This window comes from Eublepharis macularius, chromosome 3, assembly GCF_028583425.1.
Source record: "Eublepharis macularius isolate TG4126 chromosome 3, MPM_Emac_v1.0, whole genome shotgun sequence".
Classification (NCBI taxonomy): Eukaryota; Metazoa; Chordata; class Lepidosauria; order Squamata; family Eublepharidae; genus Eublepharis; species Eublepharis macularius.
This window is the reverse complement of record NC_072792.1, coordinates 5,636,712-5,658,545: the sequence shown is the minus strand read 5'-3', so window position 1 is coordinate 5,658,545 and position 21,834 is coordinate 5,636,712. Positions and strand designations below refer to the sequence as shown.

Sequence of the window (21,834 nt, the reverse complement as noted above, 5' to 3'; positions counted from 1 at the left end):
TGCTCATTGCCTAGCGTTGGACTGGCTGTCATGTTTGACTGTACCCGTTCATCCATGCCGATATTTCTTTTGTCAAGTATATGCTTAATTGCCTAGTGTGACTCCATTTTCTGTAGCCAGTGGGATCTCACACGTTCCCAGGTGGCTGTCTGTTTACAACTTTGAACCTTTTCCACGGACTATGATATGTCTTCTCTCTTCATAGCGTGACAGCACAATGTTCTCACACAGAAAGAACAACAATGAATTATTTGGGAATTCGGAGGGGGAAGGAAAGTCGGGTAGAAAAGGGATGTGTTTTTCCCATGTTGTCAGTCTTGTCAAACTTCTACTAGAACTACTTAGTTACTTGCCTTACTCCTAAGTAGACCTTTGGACCTGAATATGGAAAGAGCTGATTTCTGAATAAAAGTCATTTAACCAAGGACCTGTGTCTTGCTATAATGAACCAGGGACCTGCCTGCTGTATTCTGTCATCCAGAGCCTGACACTGGCCTTGGAGGCACAAGAGCAGCAGCCAGGATCAATGCTGAATAGTTGGCCACCCAACCCTGATCTGCAGGATTTGAGTGCAGTGGCAGCAAAGAGACTGACAACATTTGCAGAGTGTGAGCTTTCCACAAAGCTCTTTTCGTCAGATACAAGAATCTGATATTTGGAGATATTCCCTTGGGGTGCATTGTATCTGAAGGGAGCTTTGACTCTGCAAACCTTGTCTGTCTCCTAGCTGCCCCTGCACTCAAATCCTCCTATTCTACCGCAGATCAACATGGCTACCTACCTGGAACCAACCCTGAACTGGTTTTTTACTTGGATTGTTTTGCAACATCTGTTTTTGTTTTAACATTTTCCAGCACCCTGACAGAAGAAAGTCCAAAGGGGGGAGGAGAGATTCCACCACATCAGAGTAAACAACCAACAAAACAGTTGTTGGCCCTGAGACGAGCAGCTTCAGACGGCCTCAAACTATGCCTGAGAAGCCAGCCTATCACGAGAACCCCTCAGAACCAGGTCTGTGGTCTGTTCTGATCCCTCGGCCTGATGAAAAGTGCCATTTGGCTCCAACGTCCGTGGGCTACCCTGAAAGACATAAGAGCTGTGGGGGGGGGGGGGCGGAGATAAACTGCCTCCCCGGTTCCTGCTTCGGCCTGCCTGCCTCTCCGTGGGCCACCTGCAAGCGCTTTGCTCCCTTTCTTATCCCAGTGATTTCAATGAGCGCAGATCAGCTTAACACAGAAACAACTTGCTTTGGTTTTCATGGGGAGGCGGTGGAGGCTACTGCCCACCCCCATGCCAGGCTCTGAGCAGCAGCAGGTTCACTTTTTAAGCTTTACCCTTCTTTTCCCAGTTAGATCTGCCAAACATTTCTTGAGAAAGGCTAAAATCAGCCCAGGAATAATAATGATAATAACAACAACATTTGATTTATATACCGCCCTTCAGGACAACTTAATGCCCACTCAGAGCGGTTTACAAAGTAATTATTATCCCCACAACAATCACTGTGCCGGGTGGGTGGAGCTGAGAGAGCTCTGGAAGAGCTGTAACTGACCCAAGGCTTCAAAAGGAGGAGTGGGGAATCAAACCCGGTTCTCCAGATTAGAGTCCCTCGCTCGTAACCACTACACTGAGTTGGCTCTCTGGAAGATGAGATGTCAAAACTAGAACCTGCTCATCGAGACCTCAAGGAATCCTGATGCGGAGGAGGGAGGGAGGGAGGAGTGTGCCAAAAGGTGCCAACGCACCAGCCCTGTGGGAAGCCGGTGCAAAAGCTGTTCCAAGACCATTCAGGAACTGTGATCTCAGCAGCTGACCCCCAGAGGCGCTGGCAGCACTTTCCTCCCAGCTACAGAGCGTTGCTTGCAGGCTCTCCCCCAAGAAACATTTCTGGGAGAGCACCTGCCATGACCTCCAGCTCAAGGGAAGACCCTGATCCAGATCTGCTTACCTGAGAGGTGCGGCTGGGGCTGTCCCTCGTGGCCGGGCACAAGCCATCTCCCCATCTTCCTTCAGCAGGGCGGGAGGAGTTCAGACCTTCACAGGGTGCTTTTTCTGTGGCGGGTGCCAGTCTCCCTCCCGGGCACCCCGACCATCCCAGGAGTCCTTTCCTGCTCTGGCAGGTGGAGGGCGCCACCAGGAGGATGGCCACCAGCAGCACGCTGCAGCCCCCGCCAGCAGGCTGATGAGCACGACGGAGGGACCAGGGTCCCTTCTCGGGCCTCCGCAGGCTGCAGGACCAGAATCTCCACGCTAGAGGGCAGCGCGCCCGTGGGAATGAGCCGCAGAGCGGCAGCGCTGGTCAGCGCGGGCCTCCCGCTGTCCTCGACGGAACGCCGCTTGGGATGCAGCACCGGCGGGGAGCCGCTGCCGAAGGAAGAGCTCGCCGGTCCGCAGGTGGATGGCGAAGGGCTCGGGCACCCGGAGGGAGAAGGACAGCTCGGCATTGGGGCCCGTGTCTGCATCGCTTGCCACCAGGCGGGCGATCGGGAACCCGGCGGGGGCGCCCAAGGGCAAGGGAAGGTCCCCCGCGGGTGAGTGATGAGGGGCGCGTTGTCGTTCTGGTCCACCACTCGCACCCGGACCACGGCGGTGCCAGAGAGCGGCGGAGAGCCGCCGTCCACGGCCTGGACGCTCACCTCCAGCTGCTTGAGGAGCTCGTAGTCGAAGGCGCGGGCGGCGTAGAGGGCGCCGGTGGCCGGGTCCAGCGAGAGGTAGGTGGCAAGGGAGGCGTCCGCGGCCGGGCCGTCGAGCAGGCGGTAGGAGAGGCGGCCATTGGCGCCCAGGTCCGGGTCGGAGGCCAGCAGGGCGGCCAGGTAGGCACCGGGCGCGTTGTTCTCCAGCAGCGCCAGCTCGTAGCGGGCCTCGGCGAAGCGCGGCGCGTTGTCGTTCTCGTCGGCCAGGCGCACGGTGAGGCGGCGCACGGTGCGGGCGGGGGGCGAGCCCAGGTCCTCGGCCACGAGCGTGAGGTTGTACTCGGGCACGCGCTCGCGGTCCAGGGGCGCGGCGGTGAGCAGCAGGTAGCTGGCCTCGTAGGCGCGCTGCAGGGCGAAGGGCTGCTGCGGCGCGGGTAGCAGGGCCAGGCGCACCTGCCCGTTGGCGCCCGCGTCGCCGTCCGAGGCGCTGACCAGCGCCACCAGGCTCTGGGGCGCCGCCGCCTCGCTGACGAAGGCCAGGCCGGCCTCGGCCCCCGCCGCCGGGCCGCCCGGGCCCGCCGAGAGCGCGCTGACGGCCAGGGCCGGCGCGTTGTCGTTCACGTCGAGGAGGCGCACCAGCACCTTGCAGCTGGCGGCCAGCGGGCTGGCGCCGCGGTCGCTGGCCTGCACGTCGAGCTCGTAGGCGCGCTGCAGCTCGTAGTCCAGAGCGGCGCGCAGGCTGAGGCGGCCCGAGAGCGGGTCGAGGGCGAAGAGGCGGCGCGCCTCGGGAGGCACCTGGCTGCCCCACGAGTAGAGCAGCTGCCCGTTGGCGCCCTCGTCCGGGTCGGCGGCGTCCAGCTCGAGCAGCAGCGCGCCCGGCGGCGCGTCCTCGGGCAGCTCCAGGGTCAGGAGCGCGCCGCGCGGGAAGGCGGGCGCGTTGTCGTTGGCGTCCAGCACGCGCACGCTGAGCGTGGCCGTGCCCGAGCGCGCCGGCCGCCCGCCGTCCTTGGCCACCAGCTCCAGGCGGTAGGCGGCCTGCGCCTCGCGGTCCAGCTCGCGCAGCAGCACCAGCTCGGCGCCCTTGCGCCCGTCGGCGCGGCTCTGCGCCTCCAGGCCGAAGGGGCCGTCGGCGGGCGAGAGCGCGAAGCTCTGCACGCCGTTGGAGCCGGCGTCCGGGTCGCGGGCCAGCTCGAGCGGCAGGCGGGTGCCCGGCGCGGCGCTCTCCGACACCTCCAGCGCCAGCACGGGCTGCGGGAAGCGCGGCGCGTGGTCGTTGATGTCGCGCACCTCCAGCTCCACGTGCAGCCGGCGGTACTGCGCGCCCCCGCGGCCGCCGCCCAGGCTCACCACGTCGAAGGGCAGCACGCAGGGCTCCTCCGCCGGCCCGCACAGCGCCTCCCGGTCCAGCCGCTCGGCGCCCACGCTCAGCTGCCCGTCCCGCTCGCGCACCCGCACCGCCGAGCTGTTGCCCGGCTGCTGCAGCAGGCGGAAGCCGCTTGCCCGCTGCTCGACGGGCGGCTCCTCAGCCAGCACCCCACTGATGGTGCCGGAAGGTGCCGCCTCGTCAGCGCTGAACCGGATAGTCTCTCCGTGAGCTCCGGGGCGCAGAAGGGGCTGGAGCAGAGCCGCCAGCAGGAGGGGCTAAACGGTCATGGCTCGATCCGAAAAGGGCTTCTGCTGTTCGCAGAAGTTTGCTGCCCTCGGTCCCTCCTCACCCCTGCTGCGGAGCCCTTCCGCGGGGCTCATATGGCTAATTGTAGGCAAATGTAGGCACTGGTGCTCTCCCCTCCTGCTCGAGCCTGGGCTGGCTCCAGTGGTCGGCTTCATAGAAGCAGAGATGGAGGGGAGTTTTTTGGGCCTGGCTGGGGTGGGTTTTGTGCCAGGTGGGACATGCAGTGGAACGAAGCGTTGCCTTTGCTTTCAACAATCTCCCTCCAGCTTGGATGGCTGGACTGACATTCCTTCAAGAGGTCTTACTGATACGGGGAAACCATGCCCCCCTCCATTTTTTAAGAGTCTGTACAGGGAGATTTACACTGCAGCACAATTCTCTAAAAGTGGTGTATAGCTGGGACAGAGGTCATTGTTATTTTGCGTTCAAGCATGTAGTGCAGTCTGACTGTTAGGAAAATGCATTCTCTCTGAAAGTTCTTGATTGCTTGAAAGAAGACATCCTGCTTCTCCACAACAAAAAAGCAACAGCTGGATATTCAGTGCCTGGTAGATTAATTGCCTAGAAAGTGGGAAAAGGAGGATGCAGTGAGGCACAATGTGGAAAAAGGCCTAGACAGTGGAAAAAGGAGGATGCAGTGAGGCACAATGTGGAAAAAGGCCTAGGAAGTGGAAAAAGGAGGATGCAGTAAGGCACAATGTGGAAAAAGGCCTAGAAAGTGGGAAAAGGAGGATGCAGTGAGGCACAATGTGGAAAAAGGCCTAGAAAGTGGGAAAAGGAGGATGCAGTGAGGCACAATGTGGAAAAAGGCCTAGGAAGTGGAAAAAGGAGGATGCAGTGAGGCACAATGTGGAAAAAGGCCTAGAAAGTGGGAAAAGGAGGATGCAGTGAGGCACAATGTGGAAAAAGGCCTAGGAAGTGGAAAAAGGAGGATGCAGTGAGGCACAATGTGGAAAAAGGCCTAGAAAGTGGGAAAAGGAGGATGCAGTGAGGCACAATGTGGAAAAAGGCCTAGGAAGTGGAAAAAGGAGGATGCAGTGAGGCACAATGTGGAAAAAGGCCTAGAAAGTGGGAAAAGGAGGATGCAGTGAGGCACAATGTGGAAAAAGGCCTAGAAAGTGGGAAAAGGAGGATGCAGTGAGGCACAATGTGGAAAAAAGGCCTAGGAAGTGGAAAAGGAGGATGCAGTAAGGCACAATGTGGAAAAAGGCCTAGGAAGTGGGAAAAGGAGGATGCAGTGAGGCACAATGTGGAAAAAGGCCTAGGAAGTGGAAAAAGGAGGATGCAGTGAGGCACAATGTGGAAAAAGGCCTAGGAAGTGGAAAAAGGAGGATGCAGTGAGGCACAATGTGGAAAAAGGCCTAGGAAGTGGAAAAAGGAGGATGCAGTAAGGCACAATGTGGAAAACGGCCTAGGAAGTGGGAAAAGGAGGATGCAGTGAGGCACAATGTGGAAAAAGGCCTAGAAAGTGGAAAAAGGAGGATGCAGTAAGGAACGTCTGGCCACATTTCCTTCCCTTTGAAAAGAGCAGGTGCCGTCCACAACATCTCTGCCCGACCCTGTCACCTTTCAGAGAGAGGGACTGGCCTATCCAACCAGCTTCATGGTAGAGCAGGAGTTTGAGCCCAAATATCTACATCCCACTGCCTGAAAACCAATGAATCAACATGGGCATGCCTTCCAGTTGCTCAGGTATCCCGACCCGAGATGATTGCTATTGCCCCTTCGGGTCCAGAGCAGAAGAAATGGCATTTTCTGAGATCAGCCTCTAACCAGTTTGCAGCCCCCTTCCCATCTCAGAAACTTTCTGCCTTTAGATTTCTGCGTCAAAGGGGGGGGTATTGTCGAAGGCTTTCACGGCCGGAGAACGATGGTTGTTGGGGGTTTTCCGGGCTGTATTGCCGTGGTCTTGGCATTGTAGTTCCTGACGTTTCGCCAGCAGCTGTGGCTGGCATCTTCAGAGGTGTAGCACCAAAAGACAGAGATCTCTCACTGAGAGATCTCTGTCTTTTGGTGCTACACCTCTGAAGATGCCAGCCACAGCTGCTGGCGAAACGTCAGGAACTACAATGCCAAGACCACGGCAATACAGCCCGGAAAACCCCCAACAACCAAAGGGGGGGGGTGTTTTTAAATAAATGGAATGGGTGGATTTTCCTGTAATGGCCCTGATCCAGAGAAAATTCATTGCTCTCCTATGAACGAACACTTACTGTGGAACAAGCTGTACTAAATACGGTAGAGGAGTCGGCCGTGTTAGTCTGTGGTAGCAAAATCAAAGAGAGTCCAGTAGCACCTTTAAGACTAACCAACTTTATTGTAGCATAAGCTTTCGAGAACCGCAGTTCTCTTCGTCAGATGCATGGAGGGCAAGAAGAAACTGGTCAGATATAGAGGAGGAGAGGGGAGGGAGGAGTAGATGCAAACAGTAGCTTCTGATACGGAGATCAGTTTTCCTTAACAGAAGCAAACTGATGTTCACACAAAGCTTGTTCATGATGGAATGCCGTTCACACTTGTGAGTCACGCTTGGAGTGGCCTACAGAAAATGTGAGAGGCAAGAGCTCTGCAGGAGAATGTGAAGCCCTTTGGCCGGCATCAGCATCACTTCAAGGGACAGTCCTCCTCGTGAGCCCCAGAGGTGACAGCTGCAGAGCTCCCAAATGGCGCTGAGCAGGTGTGCTTCTGGGCGGCGGGGGTGGGGGGGGGAGAGATGATGGCGTCTTACTTCTGTCTTCAGGCTGCCAAGAAAACTGTTTGAGGTACCATTTGTTTGCCATTCTTCTGAGACAGGAATGAAGGAGAGGAGGTTGCTTTTAACAATAAATAACCAAAAACAAAAAAGTGGGTCAGTACAAGCCCAAGTTAAATCCTTGGGCTAAAATCCGGCCCCCTGCACTTGCAGGCCAGAGCTCATATAGGACTCTCATCCACTCATGGATTAATCGGTGTCTGGAGCTGCTGCTCTTGAGTGCACTGCAGCTCAGTTTCCTGAGATGCTGGGACTTCCATCGCTGGAGTTGCCAGCATTTTTCTTTCCCTTTAAAAATCACACACAGGAGGCCTTGATTCTAACTGGGACTGCAGGCTGAGGGGAGAGGAGACGTTACTCCTTCTCTCTCCCATGATTTTCCTGATCGGAAGTGAATGGTGTGTGTGTGTGTGTGTGTGTGTGGGGGTATCTTTGACGGTTTGGGGGCAAACACCTTCAGGGCTATTCAACTGTAGCCAAGGCTTTTGCCTTCCCATGATGTTCTGTAGTTGGTTCTTTCCCCACGCACTTTTCCACTCCTGTTTTGCTAGCAAATGTAACACGTGGTTAGGCCTTGGCTACCAGTGCATGCGGAGGAGGTGTTACAGTATATAGATGAGCCTCCACCTGCTGTCAGAGAGGGTATAGTCCAGATATAGGCCTGCCACAGACATCTGAGTAATGCCCAAATCCATGTGACTTTTGGATTCTGCACTTTGCAAAGTTTAGCTGCAAATGAGAGACAGCCCAGTTTAATTTCTCAAAAGAAATACTTTCAGAAAGTCACACCTGAAAGTCCAGTAATCCTAGTCCAGGGGCACCTTAAAGACCAACAAGATTTTGGGGGTCTTTGTTTGCAAGAATCAAAGCTCCCTTCATTAGAGAAGATTTTGAGTCTTGAAAGCTTGTACTGTAAACATCTTGTTGGTCTCGAAGGTGCCACCAGTGCCACTAAGTGCTCTAAGGTGCCACCCACCTGAAACTATTCAAAAACCCTGAACGCCACACCCGTTCTGATATTCTGGGATCCAGTGTGGTGAGAAGGTCAGCAGTGAAGTGGTCAGGCTGAGAATCCCGCTAACAAACCATGGAAGCTCACTGGGTAGCCTTGACCCGGGACATCCTCTCAGCCTAACCCGCGTCTCACAGTCTTTTTGTGAGGATGAAATGGACGCAGAGTGAGTATTGGGAGCTGCTTTGGGTCCTCACTGGGGAGAAAGCCGAAGTATAAATTAAATAAAATCATTACCATTATGGTGTACTGCTAATACAAAAGAGCCAGGAAAACAGAAACACGAGCAACAAGCTGTCCCGGAATAGCAGGATGTCCAGGGGTGTTGTTAGCTCTTCTCTGTGTTTCATCCGGTCCATCATCATCATCTTTGCTCTTAGGGAGCTGCTGCTGCAGAGGAAGTGTCTTCTCCCCCCCCCCTGAAATTTGTGACTGGTCATCCTGTCATACCTTTTATCACAAGTTGCAAAACAATCTGATCGTAGGGTTTCTCTCAGGGTCTGTAGAGGGAGCAACACCCTGCCTTTGCAGTTCTCCAGCACAGCGCGTTCAGTTTGTGAAGGGCATTTGAAGTTTAAGAGGGTGGGGGATTGGAGGCCAAATGAGCACAGTAATGTGCCAGAGGAGTGACAGGCAGGATAACAGTTAAGCAGTGTGATACATCCCCCTTGGCACCCTGATGTGCTTGCAAGCCCCAGGCCACAGCTTACACGGGTTGCCTTCTGCTTGGCTCATGTTACAGTCTTATTTTTCAATGTGATATAAATTTAAAAGGCGCTCTAGTTTTGTGGAAACTTTTACCAAAAAGGACTTTCTTGCTGTTAAAAGCTCCAGTTCAGAGCCTCCAAGAGGCATCTGTCTGCCACAGTATAAGGATTCCTGCAGGAGTGGAATGTAAACCCAGACCAAATGTTCAAACACAAAACTCTGCCAGGAGGGAGGGCAAAGTGTATGGCACATGCTCCATTTCTCATGTCCAACTTGGTGACAAACATAGCTATTGACTCTAAACTCTCCTGCTGATTCAAAAGTCCCTTTCTGCTTTGCCTGGAAAACAGAAGTTCATCAAATGTTCACTGAAACCAACTGATTAATGAGACAAACCCACAAGCCCAAGTCCATTAAAGCAGGAATTATAATTATAAGAAGGGAAGAGCACAGCCAGCCAAGCTGCTTTGGTGCTTGAGAGTGAACTTTCCAATGACACATTTATGAACATGACGGAAAAAACCAGTAGGAAGCTTTCTGGCACATACGCACTCCTTGTTGTTGTCTGCTGAATTGCTTCGGTCTTTGGCACATTCCCCCTCCTATTAGGCATTGCCACATCACACAAGAGAATACAGACCAATCAGTAAATGGAAGGTGTGGGCAAGGGAGCCAAGCTATCTGGGTCAGCCATCTGGAAGGGTTCCCTGCTTCAGAACCAGCCTGGGTGCTAGTAGCAATCATAGGAACAGCAACTGCATGTTCTGGCTGGAGGGCCAGAGGGAGGGATGTGGGCTCACCTTCCCAAAAGGAATCCAGGCAGAAAGAAGAATGCACTGGCACAGTGGACTAGAATGCCCCAAAGCATTATCCAAATTTGCTTTTTAAAAAATTAAAGATGGTTCTCTGTCATGTCTGTACCCCTACATTCATGTCATTGTTCTCTGTGATGAACCATTGCTAATGCTGTACCTTGATCTCATTTTGCAAATGGTCTAACCATCACTTCCATTTCTCCAGCAGCCTGAGAACACAGCTGTCTTACCTCTTTTCTTTGAAGCTCACAGAAGTGACCTTGTACTGTCCGAAATGTTGCCGTTTCTCTTGTGCCTCTTTGTCCTGTCTAGGCTGATGTATAAACTCCAGAAGAAATTCCCAGACCCTTTCCCATGCGAACTTGAGGTCTAAGTGGGAGGAGGGGATTGAGTATTTAGAGCTGCACTTTCTTCACGTTCCTATTCCTATCAAAGAAGCGTATACTGCTGAGATGCTTTCCGGCCTCTGGAAATATATATGGAAAAGACTGGATTTCTGAATAAAACCATTTAACCAAGAGCTTGGACTTCTTGTTGCAATGGTACCATATCCTGTCCCCTATAGCCTGACATTCCCACTTTCATAATTTCTGAGAAAAAGTTGAAAATATCTGGACAGGAAACCTCCATGGCATTTCCTGGAAAGAGATGGAGTAAGGCATCCGGGGAAGCAGAATCTTGGTGCTCTTGGATCACAAGGACTCAGGTCTCACATCTCAGTCTTCAGATACAAGAACTGGACCCAACTAAGGTCCACCTAGTCCAGTATTCTGTTTTCAAATGAAGGTAGCCAGATGCCCCTGAACACTCACAAGCAAGGAATGAAGGTAATGGTTGCTTCTGTACGGAGGGGCCTTGAAGACCTCTTTTTCAGTTCTGCCTGCCTGCCTGCCTGCCTGATTTATGCTCCATTTTCTCCCCAGTGAGGACCCAGAGTGGCTTGCTTTATTGTCCTCTCCGTTTTATCCTCACAACTACCTTGTAAGGTACATTAAGCTAAGTGTGTGGGGCTGGCCCAAGGTCTCCTAGCAAGCTTCCCTGGCAGAGTGAGAACTCAAACCTGGGTCTCCCAGGTCCTTGACTGACACTTTAGCCACCACACCATGCGGGGTATCAATCCACAAATGGAGGGGGGGTCTGTTTACAGAAGGCACACACACATATATATGCTTTACTCCCACTGTAAGCAATAAAGAAATGGCAAATAAGATATTCAAGACCCCAGTTCAGGTAGCCAGCTCAAGGTTGACTCAGCCTTCCATCCTTCCAAGGTCGGTAAGTTTCCTGGGGGTAAAGTGTAGAGATATTCAAGACTGACCCCAATATCATCAGGGATCAGCACAATCGAGGGTAAAGTTAAATAAAGTCATGCTATGCTATACAAAATCAACTGTGTTGTGTTTTTAGAAACATAGCTGCACGCATCTCAAATATATATAGTCAATACATCACATTTCTAGAGTGATGGCTTTTATTCCTAACAGCCATGTATCTTTAATAATGCCGTACATCAAACAGTAACATCCAGTTGTATAATGGGGGGGGTCCCTAATTACCAGGCCTGTGATTGGAGCACAAGCAACAGACTTGCAGTAGCTTCAGTCTATGGCTTCATGCTGACCTCCAATTCAACTATGATGACTTGTTCTGGTGATATAACAGAAGCAAACAATTTCACTCTTGGAATTCAAACTGTTCAAATTCCTCTCAGCGAATGGGGTGTCCAGTCTCCTGACACATTTTGAACGTACTGGCCATTTGGGATGATAATGCTGTTTCACTTCTATTCAGGGTCAACAAGTTGAGAGATGAAATATATTTTAATTGCAGCCATCTTCTGTTTGAGGAGTTGAGGGGAAGACTGTTCTTTCATCTCCGATTATGCTCCCTGTCCAGAGGCTTTCCATAATTTCAGCTTATTAAGATGAAGCTGAGAACAAAACAAGAATTAAATAGTTATGCCTCTAGTTTCCAAAGTAAAGATAATACATGTTGGTGTAAGACAGTAAAGTACAATGAGATGAGGGCTAGGCAGAAGGGAGAAACAATGTAATAGGGATCCCAGGTCCCCTAGTAGGGGCAGGGGATCCCCCACTCTCAACCTCTGCCTCCCACCATCACTCACCTGGCCAGCAGGGGGAAAGGCATGGGAATGGCCTCCTGGGCACGCTCCTGAGGCAGCACAATGATGTCACTTCCTGGAAGTGACATCATCACACCTCCCTGAGAATGCTCCCACAATTTGCATTGGGCTGATTTGGGCTCCAAGTGGGCCAAATTGAGCCTCTTTGGAACCCAAATCGGCCCACTGCAAAGCTCATGTGTGCTACTGCACCTGTGCAATGACATCACTTCCCAGAAGAGACATTATCACACAGGTGCAGGAGCACATGCATGAGGAGTAAAGAGAGGGTGAGTACAATCCTACAATCTGACCATGTTGAGATTAATGTGGGTGCCACCTCCCCCACAGCTCATGTAAATCCATGTTTACATAAGAGCAGAAAGTCCGCCCAAACCAATGAGTAAATGCAATTGCCAAAAGGTGAAATGCTGTGAATTGAAGTGCCAATGATGTTGATCCTGTTTGGCCAAAAAGTAAACCAACTTTTGGTTGGATGATATCCCATCCTTGTCAAACACAAATCTGCTGAGTTTTTGTCTTCCCTTGCTGCCCGAAAAGAAGGAAACTAGACCACGAGAGGCCCAAATAAATGGTCTGTTCAGAAAGCCTGCCCCCAGCTGTTTGGATTCAGACTATTTACATAGGTACATTGGAAATAGTTCAGATCTGATCTCGGTGATTAGAGTTTTAACATTGGATTTCGTCAATATTATGAAGCAGAAATATTTTTTGCCCTGACCTGCATGGCCCAGGCTAGTTCAACTTCCGAAGCTAAGCAGGGTCGGCCTTGATTAGTAATTGGATGGGAGACCTCCAAAGAAGACTAGGGTCTCTGCACAGAGGCAAGCAATGGCAAGTCACCTCTGTTGGTCTCCTGCCTTGAAAACCCTAGAGGGTTGCCTTAAGTCAGCTGCGACTTGAAGGCACTTCCCGGCACCAATATGTTCTTCCCCAGGTACTCAATACCATATTTATGCCAGAAAAAAGTGCCTTAATTGACCAAGGTACAGTTCATAAAGAACATAAAAAACAATATCTGTTTGTCTGATTATCTTTATACTGGAAAGATGTAATTGGATTTTCAGATTCACAGATCAGAGTAATCTTTTATGAATACTTCATATTTGAATTTCAACCAAGGGAGAACATCATTTTGCTAAATTCACATCACCAGCTTTGTCTCCATGAATGTTAGACAAAAATCAAAGTAGACACTCCATTTCCATTACTTTGGCACATGTAAAGCACTATCAGTCAGCCAGAAGAAGTGGAAAGATGTACATTGCATAACCATACATCTATGAACGCCAAGGAAACTGTTCAGGGATATTTGAAGCTCAGATTAACTGACTAGGGTATTGTCAAGTTGCACATCTGAGGAAGGGAGGCACACATCCATGAATAAGGGCATTCTAGATCCCTTTGCCAATCTCAATGTGTCTGACAAATTAATTTAGAACAGGGGGATTCATGGACTCTTATTTGAGTTTTATGTTTGCCTGCAGTATTTTTCTTGAATTCACTGTACATGACATTTCTAAAGTATCTGTCACTGAAATTAAAGGCCAGGAGATCAAGTCTCTTTGTATAGGTATACATTTTTATCCTTTATCCTACTGTATTCCCATGCAAACTAATTGCATGTAATACTCGGGGTCTTGGAGGAGGATGTACATCTAGATATGTTCAGCCAGTTCAATGAGGCATGGATGAGAAGTGTGATGTGGAATACATCCTAATGCACATCTTCATTAGTCACACACTCAAAAACTTCCTTCCATGCATGCATCTCCTTTGTTAGTATTGTTTGGTTTACTGCAACCACTTTCAGAAATGAAAAAATAGACTTTATAAAGTCCTTGACCTTAGAGATGTGTTGGCTATTAACATATACTGGATTAGACAGACTCAGAGAGAAAGGCCATCTCTGGTGTTTTTTGGATGGTGTAAGTATGTATCAGCATCGATAAGTACCCTTTAGTATTATTTATTCAATGTCCCAGCTGTTAATCATACTAAATTACATTGTGTAATCCACCTTGTGTCTCAGTGACAAACGCAGAATATAAATATACATACATTCATACATATAGATGATAAATGCTTCACCTTTGGTATATTATGAAATGCTGTGGGACTGAAGGAGGAGCTGGACCCAATCAGCTTTTCCACAGGAGGTCCCCTTTTGACCACCAAGACAGCGATGCTGGGTATCAGGGCAACTGCGTGGATAAAAGTCATATGGGATGAGGGGGATGAGGTAAAATTGCGGGGGGAGGGCTGGCTGGATCCAACTCACTCTTTTCAGTCATACATCTGCTTAGCCCACACCTTTAGGTTTTGTGCTTTAACATTCTCCCAAATGTTAGGTATCTGACTCCTCCTTCGTTGAATATTGTAAGCGAGCTTAAGCATGGCTACCCAGTATCTTGCTCAGGTCTGTACAATGGAGCTTACTCCCAAGGAAGTTCTCCTAGCTAGGACTGCATTGTTACTGTGGCAGCGTAAGCCCACCGTCATGGCTCGGATATGCCTATAGGGTCCCATTCAAGGTTCTTTACATACAATCTGTTGCAATGAGGGTATCTCCCTGCCCTCCCCCCCACCCCCGCCACATATTCTTGGTATTACTCACAGTGCAATCCTATGTAGATGGAATTTGTTGGGCTTGTACTGAAGTAATTCTGAATCAGATTCCACTATGATATTATTATTCTTTTACTTTCTTCCAGTAATTGCTTCTGTATCCTTTTAGTGGCAGCAGATTACACATTATTTTAAATCAAATAAATGCGTCTTGGCAAAAGGTATTTTGATAATAATTATTCTGATTTGAACAAGGCCACAGCATTTTAAAGCAAAGGTGAAAAGCTTCTGAGACAAAACATTTGCTTCACTGATATTTATTAATGCACAGACATCAACATCCCTAATTAGGCCAGAAGAATTTGGTCTGCTTTCCTGCCAGTTAGGTTGCCAGCATAAGATATTCCTGGAGATTTGGGTGGTGGAGCTTACAGAGTGTAGAATTTGGGGAGGCGAGGGAGTCAGTGGGGATTTGATTCTGTATAATTTAGCTGTCAAAGCTGCCATTTCCCCCAGGAGAATCAATCTCTGTAGGCTGGAGATCAGTTGTAATTCTGGGAGGACTCCAGGCCCCACTTGGAGGATGGTAATCCTATTGTGTATCTTGCTGTCCTCAGACGGTGATTCTTGGAGCAGCGCTTGTCATAATTCTGACTCATCATTCAATCTCCAAACTAAGACACTTCCTACAGGTGACACCCTTTGTAAGATTCTTTGGGAATCTACAACAGCGATGGAATCTAGAGCAAAGATGGAAATTTCAGTCCACCCTCGCAGGCTTCTGTCTGACCTCCAACATATTAAGAAGCCCCTTAGCAATTTTCTCTTGTGTAATCCAGGGCACTGTCCCAAGTCTCCTTAAACCCAAAACCTTTTGAGCACAGCAAAGACTTTGGCAAACTTCTCAGCACCTCCGCTGCGTAGATCTGTGCTCAAGCACTTAAATGGGAAGAGAATGAACAGATGAGCGATCCTGGGAGGAGGAGGGTTAAAGACCCCTTTAACTGCTCCAGAACATGCCAGAATGAATGGAAGGACCCTGACAGACTACCCATCAGTCCATTTGTGTGATCAGTTCAGCATGTGGACTCTGTTAACCAATTAGTTTCTGACCAGGCTTGTTCTGACCAAAATCTGGGTCCAATATTTGACTTGGATCTTGTTCTTCAATTGCAGACTAATGTGGCTACCCACCTGAAACCTGTTCTGACCAGTAACCATTAACAAAACATGGCGGTTAAGCGGTTTGGCTGCAAATCAGCACTCTACTGGTTTGAATCCCAGTCCTACCATGAGCTCAGTAGGTGGCCTTGGGTAAGCCACTCCTCTCAGCCCCAGCTCCCCAGCTGTATTGTGGGGATAGTAATAATACTAACTTGTTCACCGCTCTGGGTGAGGCACTAATCTGTCTAGAAGAGCGGTATATAAGCATAGTAGTAGTAGTAGCTGCCAGAGGCAGAAGCACTTGGGTGGAGGCAAAAGCATGTAGTGGAGAGCTGCTGCTAGAAGGTAAGGGGTTGTTGTCTTTTTGCCTTTTGCCCTTTGCCTTTCCTAGCTACTGTGTGAGAAGCGGAGGGTGAGTGGGTTCTGCGTAGCTTGCTAGAGAGTGGTTCTAGTTAAGTTCTGTGTAGGGCTGTTGGGGGCTGAGTGAATTGCTGCTGGTTGCTGTTGCTCTTGGTTACAAGCCCTGCCCCCTAGTGTCCTGGGGCCCTGCTGGGCTAGGCAGGAAGTGACCTTTTGAAACAAAAGCTCCTCCTTGCCAGAGGTGTGAGCCTTTGGCGAGAGCTAAAGGGCTCTTGGCCTGTGGCTCTTAGCCTGGGGATCTGCCTGGGGGACCTGAAACTCTGCTAGTATACTGGTTCTGCTGGTACTCTAGGTATATATCTGGAAAGCAATCATGTCTACTGAAGCCCCCTTCGCAGTCACCTGCATGGAGTGTGCCATGGTTGTTTTTCTCCCAGAGGAGAAGACGGAGTTCACTTGCCAGAAGTGTAAGCTGGTCAGACTTTTGGAAGAAAAGGTTCAGAGCCTGGAGGAAAGGATCACCACCCTTCAGGAGATAAAGGAGGGAGAGGATTTTATTGACAACAGCCTGGGGGCTCCGCACAGCCAAGAAGAGGAAAGTCAAGGAGGAGAAGAAAGAGTCAATCTCCCTTCTGAGCCTCCTCTCAGATCTACTGTACAAACCCGAAGACATCAACGAAGAAGACGCTCTGGTCCACTTGAGCTCAAGAATAGTTTTGAAGTGCTAGGGATGGAGACAGAGGTGACAGTGGAAGGAGAACCGCAAAGATCTGGAAGAGGGTGTGCAGAGGACATGGGGCCACATGGAAGTGGGAAAAAACGGAAGGTGGTGGTCATCGGGGACTCTCTGCTCAGGGGTATGGAACGCCATGTCTCTAGGCCAGATCCCCTATTCTGAGAGATGTGTTGCTTGCCAAGGGCCAGAATTCAGGATATTACCGACCGGCTGCCAAAACTCATCAAGCCTGCTGATAAGTACCCGTTTGTGCTGATTCATGTGGGAACGAATGACACGGCTGCAAATACTGTTGCAAGAATTAAAGAGAATTATGAAGCTCTTGGAAGGCAGTTGAAGACATTGGGGGCTCAGGTTGTATTCTCTTCTATCCTTCCAGTCACAGGAAGAGGAGCATGCAGGGAGCGGACCATACTTGAGGTGAATCGTTGGCTCAGATGGTGGTGCTGGCAGGAGCGCTTTGGGTTCTGGGACCATGGGATAGGTTTTCTTAGAGAAGGCCTTCTAGCACATGATGGGCTTCACCTCTCAAGGGCAGGGAAGAAAACATTTGGAACAAACCTGGAGAACTTCATCAGGAGAGCTTTAAACTGATGCCGCAAGGGGAAGGGGACGATCGACATGGGGATTTCAATGACAAAGTGGAAACAGTGGGGACCCATCTGGGTAGGACAGGTCAAACAAAGGTACAAGGCTACAAGTGTCTATATACCAATGCCCAAAGTATGGGCAATAAGAAAGAAGAGCTTGAGCTTCTATTGCAAACAGAGGACTACGATATAGAAGGAATTACTGAGACTTGGTGGGATGATTCCCATGACTGGAATGTGCTAGTGGATGGGTATGAGTTGTTCAAGAAAAACCTGAAGGGTAGAAGAGGAGGTGGAGTGGTGTTGTATGTGAGGAGAGGGCTTGATTGTCAAGAAGTTATGGAGAATGGGGCAGACAGCCTGGTGGAAAGCATATGTGTAGAACTAAGGGGAGGAAGGACAAAGGGTATTATTGTTGGAGTCTGTTACAGACCACCTGACCAGCGAGAAGAAACAGATGCTGCCCTCTTTGAACAGATTGGTAGAGTATCCAGACATCAGAATCTTGTAATTATGGGTGACTTCAACTTCCCCAATGCGTGCTGGGAGACAGGCTCAGCAAAGCACCACCATCTCAGCCAGCGATTCACCTCAAGTTTGGTCCGCTCCCTGCATGCTCCTCTTCCTGTGACTTGAAGGATAGAAGAGAATACCACCTGAGCCCCCAATGTCTTCAACTGTCTTCCAAGGGCTTCATAATCCTCTTTAATTCTTGCAACAGTATTCGAAAGAGGCAATTGGACCGCTGTTGGGAGTAGATGGAGAAACTCTGATGCAGGACAGAGAAAAAGCAGACAGGGTTAATAACTTTTTGCCTCTGTTTTCTTCCTAAAGAACTCAGGCACATCTAGAGATAGTAGAAAATGTGTCAGGACACCTGAGTGGCTAATTGACATTGACAGAGAGGTAGTGGAGAGGCATCTGGCTGCACTGGATGAATACAAATCCTCTGGGCCGGATGGGGTGCACCCAAGAGTGCTGAAAGAACTTTCCAGAGAACTTGCAGAACCCCTGTCCATCATCTTCAAGGCCTCCTGGAGGACTGGGGATGTGCCACAAGATTGGAGAAGAGCGAATGTTATCCCAATCTTTAAGAAAGGGAAGAAAGGTGACCCGGGAAACTACAGTCCGGTCAGTCTGACTTCTGTTGCTGGGAAGATATTGGAACAGATTTTAAAGGGATCAATCTGTAAGCATCTGAAGGACCACTCAGGGATCCAGGAAAGTCAGCATGGTTTTGTTCCTAACAGATCTTGCCAGACCAACCTGGTTTCCTTCTTTGATCAAGTGACCAGCTTACTGGATCGGGGGAATTCTATTGACGTGATTTATCGGGATTTCAGTAAAGCTTTTGATAAGGTCCCCCATGACATTCTGATGGGCAAACTGGAAGACTGTGGACTGGAATATAGGACAGTTCGGTGGATAGGGAACTGGTTAGAGGACCGCACTCGAAGAGTGGTGGTCAACGGCGTTTCATCAGATTGGAGGGAGGTGTCCAGTGGGGTGCCATAGGGCTCGGTTTTGGGCCTGGTACTTTTCAATATTTTTATCAATGATCTGGATGAAGGAGTGGAAGGACTGCTCATTAAATTTGCTGATGATACCAAATTGGGAGGAGTAGGAAACACCCAAGAAGATAGAATTAAAATTCAACAAGACCTGAATACTCTAGAGAAGTGAGCAGCTGTGAATAGGATGCAATTCAACAAAGACAAGTGCACAGTATTACATCTGGGCCACAAAAATGGGAAGCACAAATAGTGGATGGGGGATACACTTCTGGGCAGTAGTATATGCGAAAGGGATCTTGGGGTAAGAGTGGACTGTAAACTCAATATGAGCAGTCAGTGTGATGCGGTGGCAAAAAAGGCTAATTCAATCTTGGGTTGTATCCAAGGGGCCATAGCATCGAAATCGCAGGAGGTTATAGCCCCTCTCTATACTGCCTTGGTCAGGCCACACCTGGAGTATTGTGTGCAGTTCTGGAGGCCTCACTTCAAAAAGGATGTGGGCAAAATCGAGAGGGTGCAGAGGAGAGCGATGAGGATCATCAGGGGTCTGGAGACTGAGCCTTTACTCAAAGGCTGAGGGCCTTGGGAATGTTTAGTTTGGAGAAGAGGAGGTTGAGGGGGGACATGATTGCTCTCTTTAAATATTTGAAAGGGTGTCATTTGAAAGAGGGCAAGGAGCTGTTCCAGTTGGCAGCAGAGGGTAGAAGTCAACACAACTGGCTTAAATTACATGCAGAAAGGTACCGTCTGGATATTAGGAAAAACTTTTTCACCGTCAGAGTAGTTCAAAAGTGGAATCAGCTGCCTAGGGAGGTGGTGAGCTCCCCCTCACTGGCAGTTTTCAAGAAGAGGCTGGATGAATACTTATCAGAGATGCTTTAGGCTGATCCTGCACTGGGCAGGGGGTTGGACTAGAAGGTCTGTATGTCCCCTTTCAACTCTATGATTCTATTGTTCTAGTTGTTGTTAAAGTACTTGTGGGTTCAATACCAAGTGAATTTTACAGGAGCCTAGTAGAAGAAACAGTAATGATAGAATTTACCCTTTAGAGACATTCCCTTATATATTTAAAAGTGTTAGGGAAGCCATTGTTTGTAGTCTTGCCTGAACATCGCCTCACCTTAGTTCTAGGCAAAGGCTGTTCTGGTTGCTCTTCATGTGAAAATTGTTTTAAGCCATCCCTCATTCTGTTAGTCTTTATCTGTGGACATGGAAATATTACCAAAACAGGCTAGTTCCACACTCTATACTAAGAGCTTCCAGATTATTAAACCACAGTTCCAACTCTCATTGAGATGTGAACCTCCGCAATAGGGCATTTGATTAATCTGGTCCTTTGGCTCTACCTTCAACCTCCAACTGGTCCTTCAGACATTTTCTTTCAGAAGCGTGACGACGGTTCCGCACAATCATTTTTTGGGTAATTAATATGATTTGCTCGTGTTATTTTTAATGGAGGAGCTAGATGTTCTCATGGTCAAACTGTTGCTTTCTGCATTGTTGCTTGGGAATTTGCTCCCCCCCCCTCTACAATTGCCTGCTGCCCATGTCCAGACAGAACTCTAATGAGGGATGTTAAAGCTACTGACCCTTTAGATTATTTCAGCAGGCTTTTGACCAGCCGTGATATACCATGGAATCTTTGCCACCTGCTTGAGTTTTTTTTTAAACTGTTGATTGTATTTGTGGGGGCCCTTAATATTAGTGAGATGTTTAGTTTCAATATTTATATATTTGATTTTTTAATTTTTAATATTGTTTTTTTAATTGCTTTTAATTTTGTAAACCACTTTGAGTCTCGTTTGAGGGAGAGGCGGTATACAGATCTAATAAATCAATAAATAAATGCTTTCCCCACCACACTTTAAACAGGAAGTAATTAATTAAGTCTTAAGGAGAATCAAAGCTGTTTTAAAACAACAGAAGTGATGAAGATTCTATTTTTTCCAAAAAACTTCTGATTTTTTTGGGGTGCTTAAGTGATTATTTCCTTTTTTATTGTGGAGCTCAAATATCTAAATGTATTCCTCATGGATCCTTTTGGTGTGGAGGTGGGTGTTGGGAACGGGAAGTTTTAGTGATCACATTTCTTCTGACTGCAGTGTGCTTGTTTTATTTTTCATGATAGTAATTGCATAATTATGATTGTAAAATAGTGAACAATCATGTTTGTTTCAAAGGAAAAAGGGAATTATTTAAACCTCCCTCTTTCCCAGGTAAGGGGCCCGTGCTGGAAGCTTCTAGGAAATTAGTTTAAATTACCAGGAGAAGCAGGACAAAAGGGGCTTGTTTTCAAATGTATGTATGTATGCATTTGTATGCAACATTTTCACCCAAATAGGGTCCCCAAGGCAGCAAACATTAAAACATTTAAAAAGAGAAAACATTTTAAACAATTTAAATTTAAAACAACGTTTAAAACAGTATAAAAATTATTCAGTAGAACACACACACACACGGAGCAGGTCCTTGCCCTTGGTGTCGGACATTATCCGATGTTTAAAGAGAATCTGGTGCTCCTTTAATTCTTCTTGCAGCTCAGTGCAGATGGGCTATCCTTCAGCCGTGCAGACTGGTCATAGGACAGAACGGAGCATTTTGCAGCTCTCTGTCCTAGCTGCTTAATTCTGAATGGCACTGAGAAACATTCCCGTTTTGCTCCGCGCCTGAGCCATGTGACTGAATTATTTCTCCTTGTCATCATCATTCGCTCTCCTGAAGACTCCTCAGCTTGAATTGCAATTGCAAAAAAACAACCAGCCCACTGCCTACACAAAATTACAAAATCCTGCTGGTGCTCAGCTAAAATATAAATTCACTGTGTTGTGAGAATAGGCATCAATCAAAAGCAAATTGCTTTGGGGAGGCTGAATGACTCGCTGAATTAGGGATGTGATAGAGATTCTTTTACCATTGCCCTGGGCTGCTAGTCGGAATCCATCTCAGATTAGTCAAAGTGACCTGAATTTTGGAACAGGAGCCGGTGAGTGCTGTTTGGTGATCTTTAAGGAATTAGTAGGCTGTCCGAGGAGGGGCGTTGCAGTTAAATGCCAGTTGAAATGCAAGTTTCCAAGTTTCACTGGAGAGATGTTAATGCTGCCTCGACTGAAATGGGCTCAAGCAGGCATGCACAACCTCTGCCTCAGCTGTGTGTGGTGGCCCACACA

General features: G+C 48.9%; 1 protein-coding gene across 1 annotated transcript in view; it reads right to left on the bottom strand.

Annotated features, from left to right (window-relative positions):
* Nucleotides 1-2,250: 2,250 nt before the first annotated feature.
* Nucleotides 2,251-21,834, bottom strand: part of LOC129325668 (protocadherin-8-like) — a 64,056-nt gene continuing 44,472 nt past the window's right edge. Inside the window, 2 exon segments of the mRNA XM_054973489.1 lie at nucleotides 2,251-2,525; nucleotides 2,528-4,247. Coding sequence (XP_054829464.1) covers nucleotides 2,251-2,525; nucleotides 2,528-4,247 — 1,995 coding nt within the window.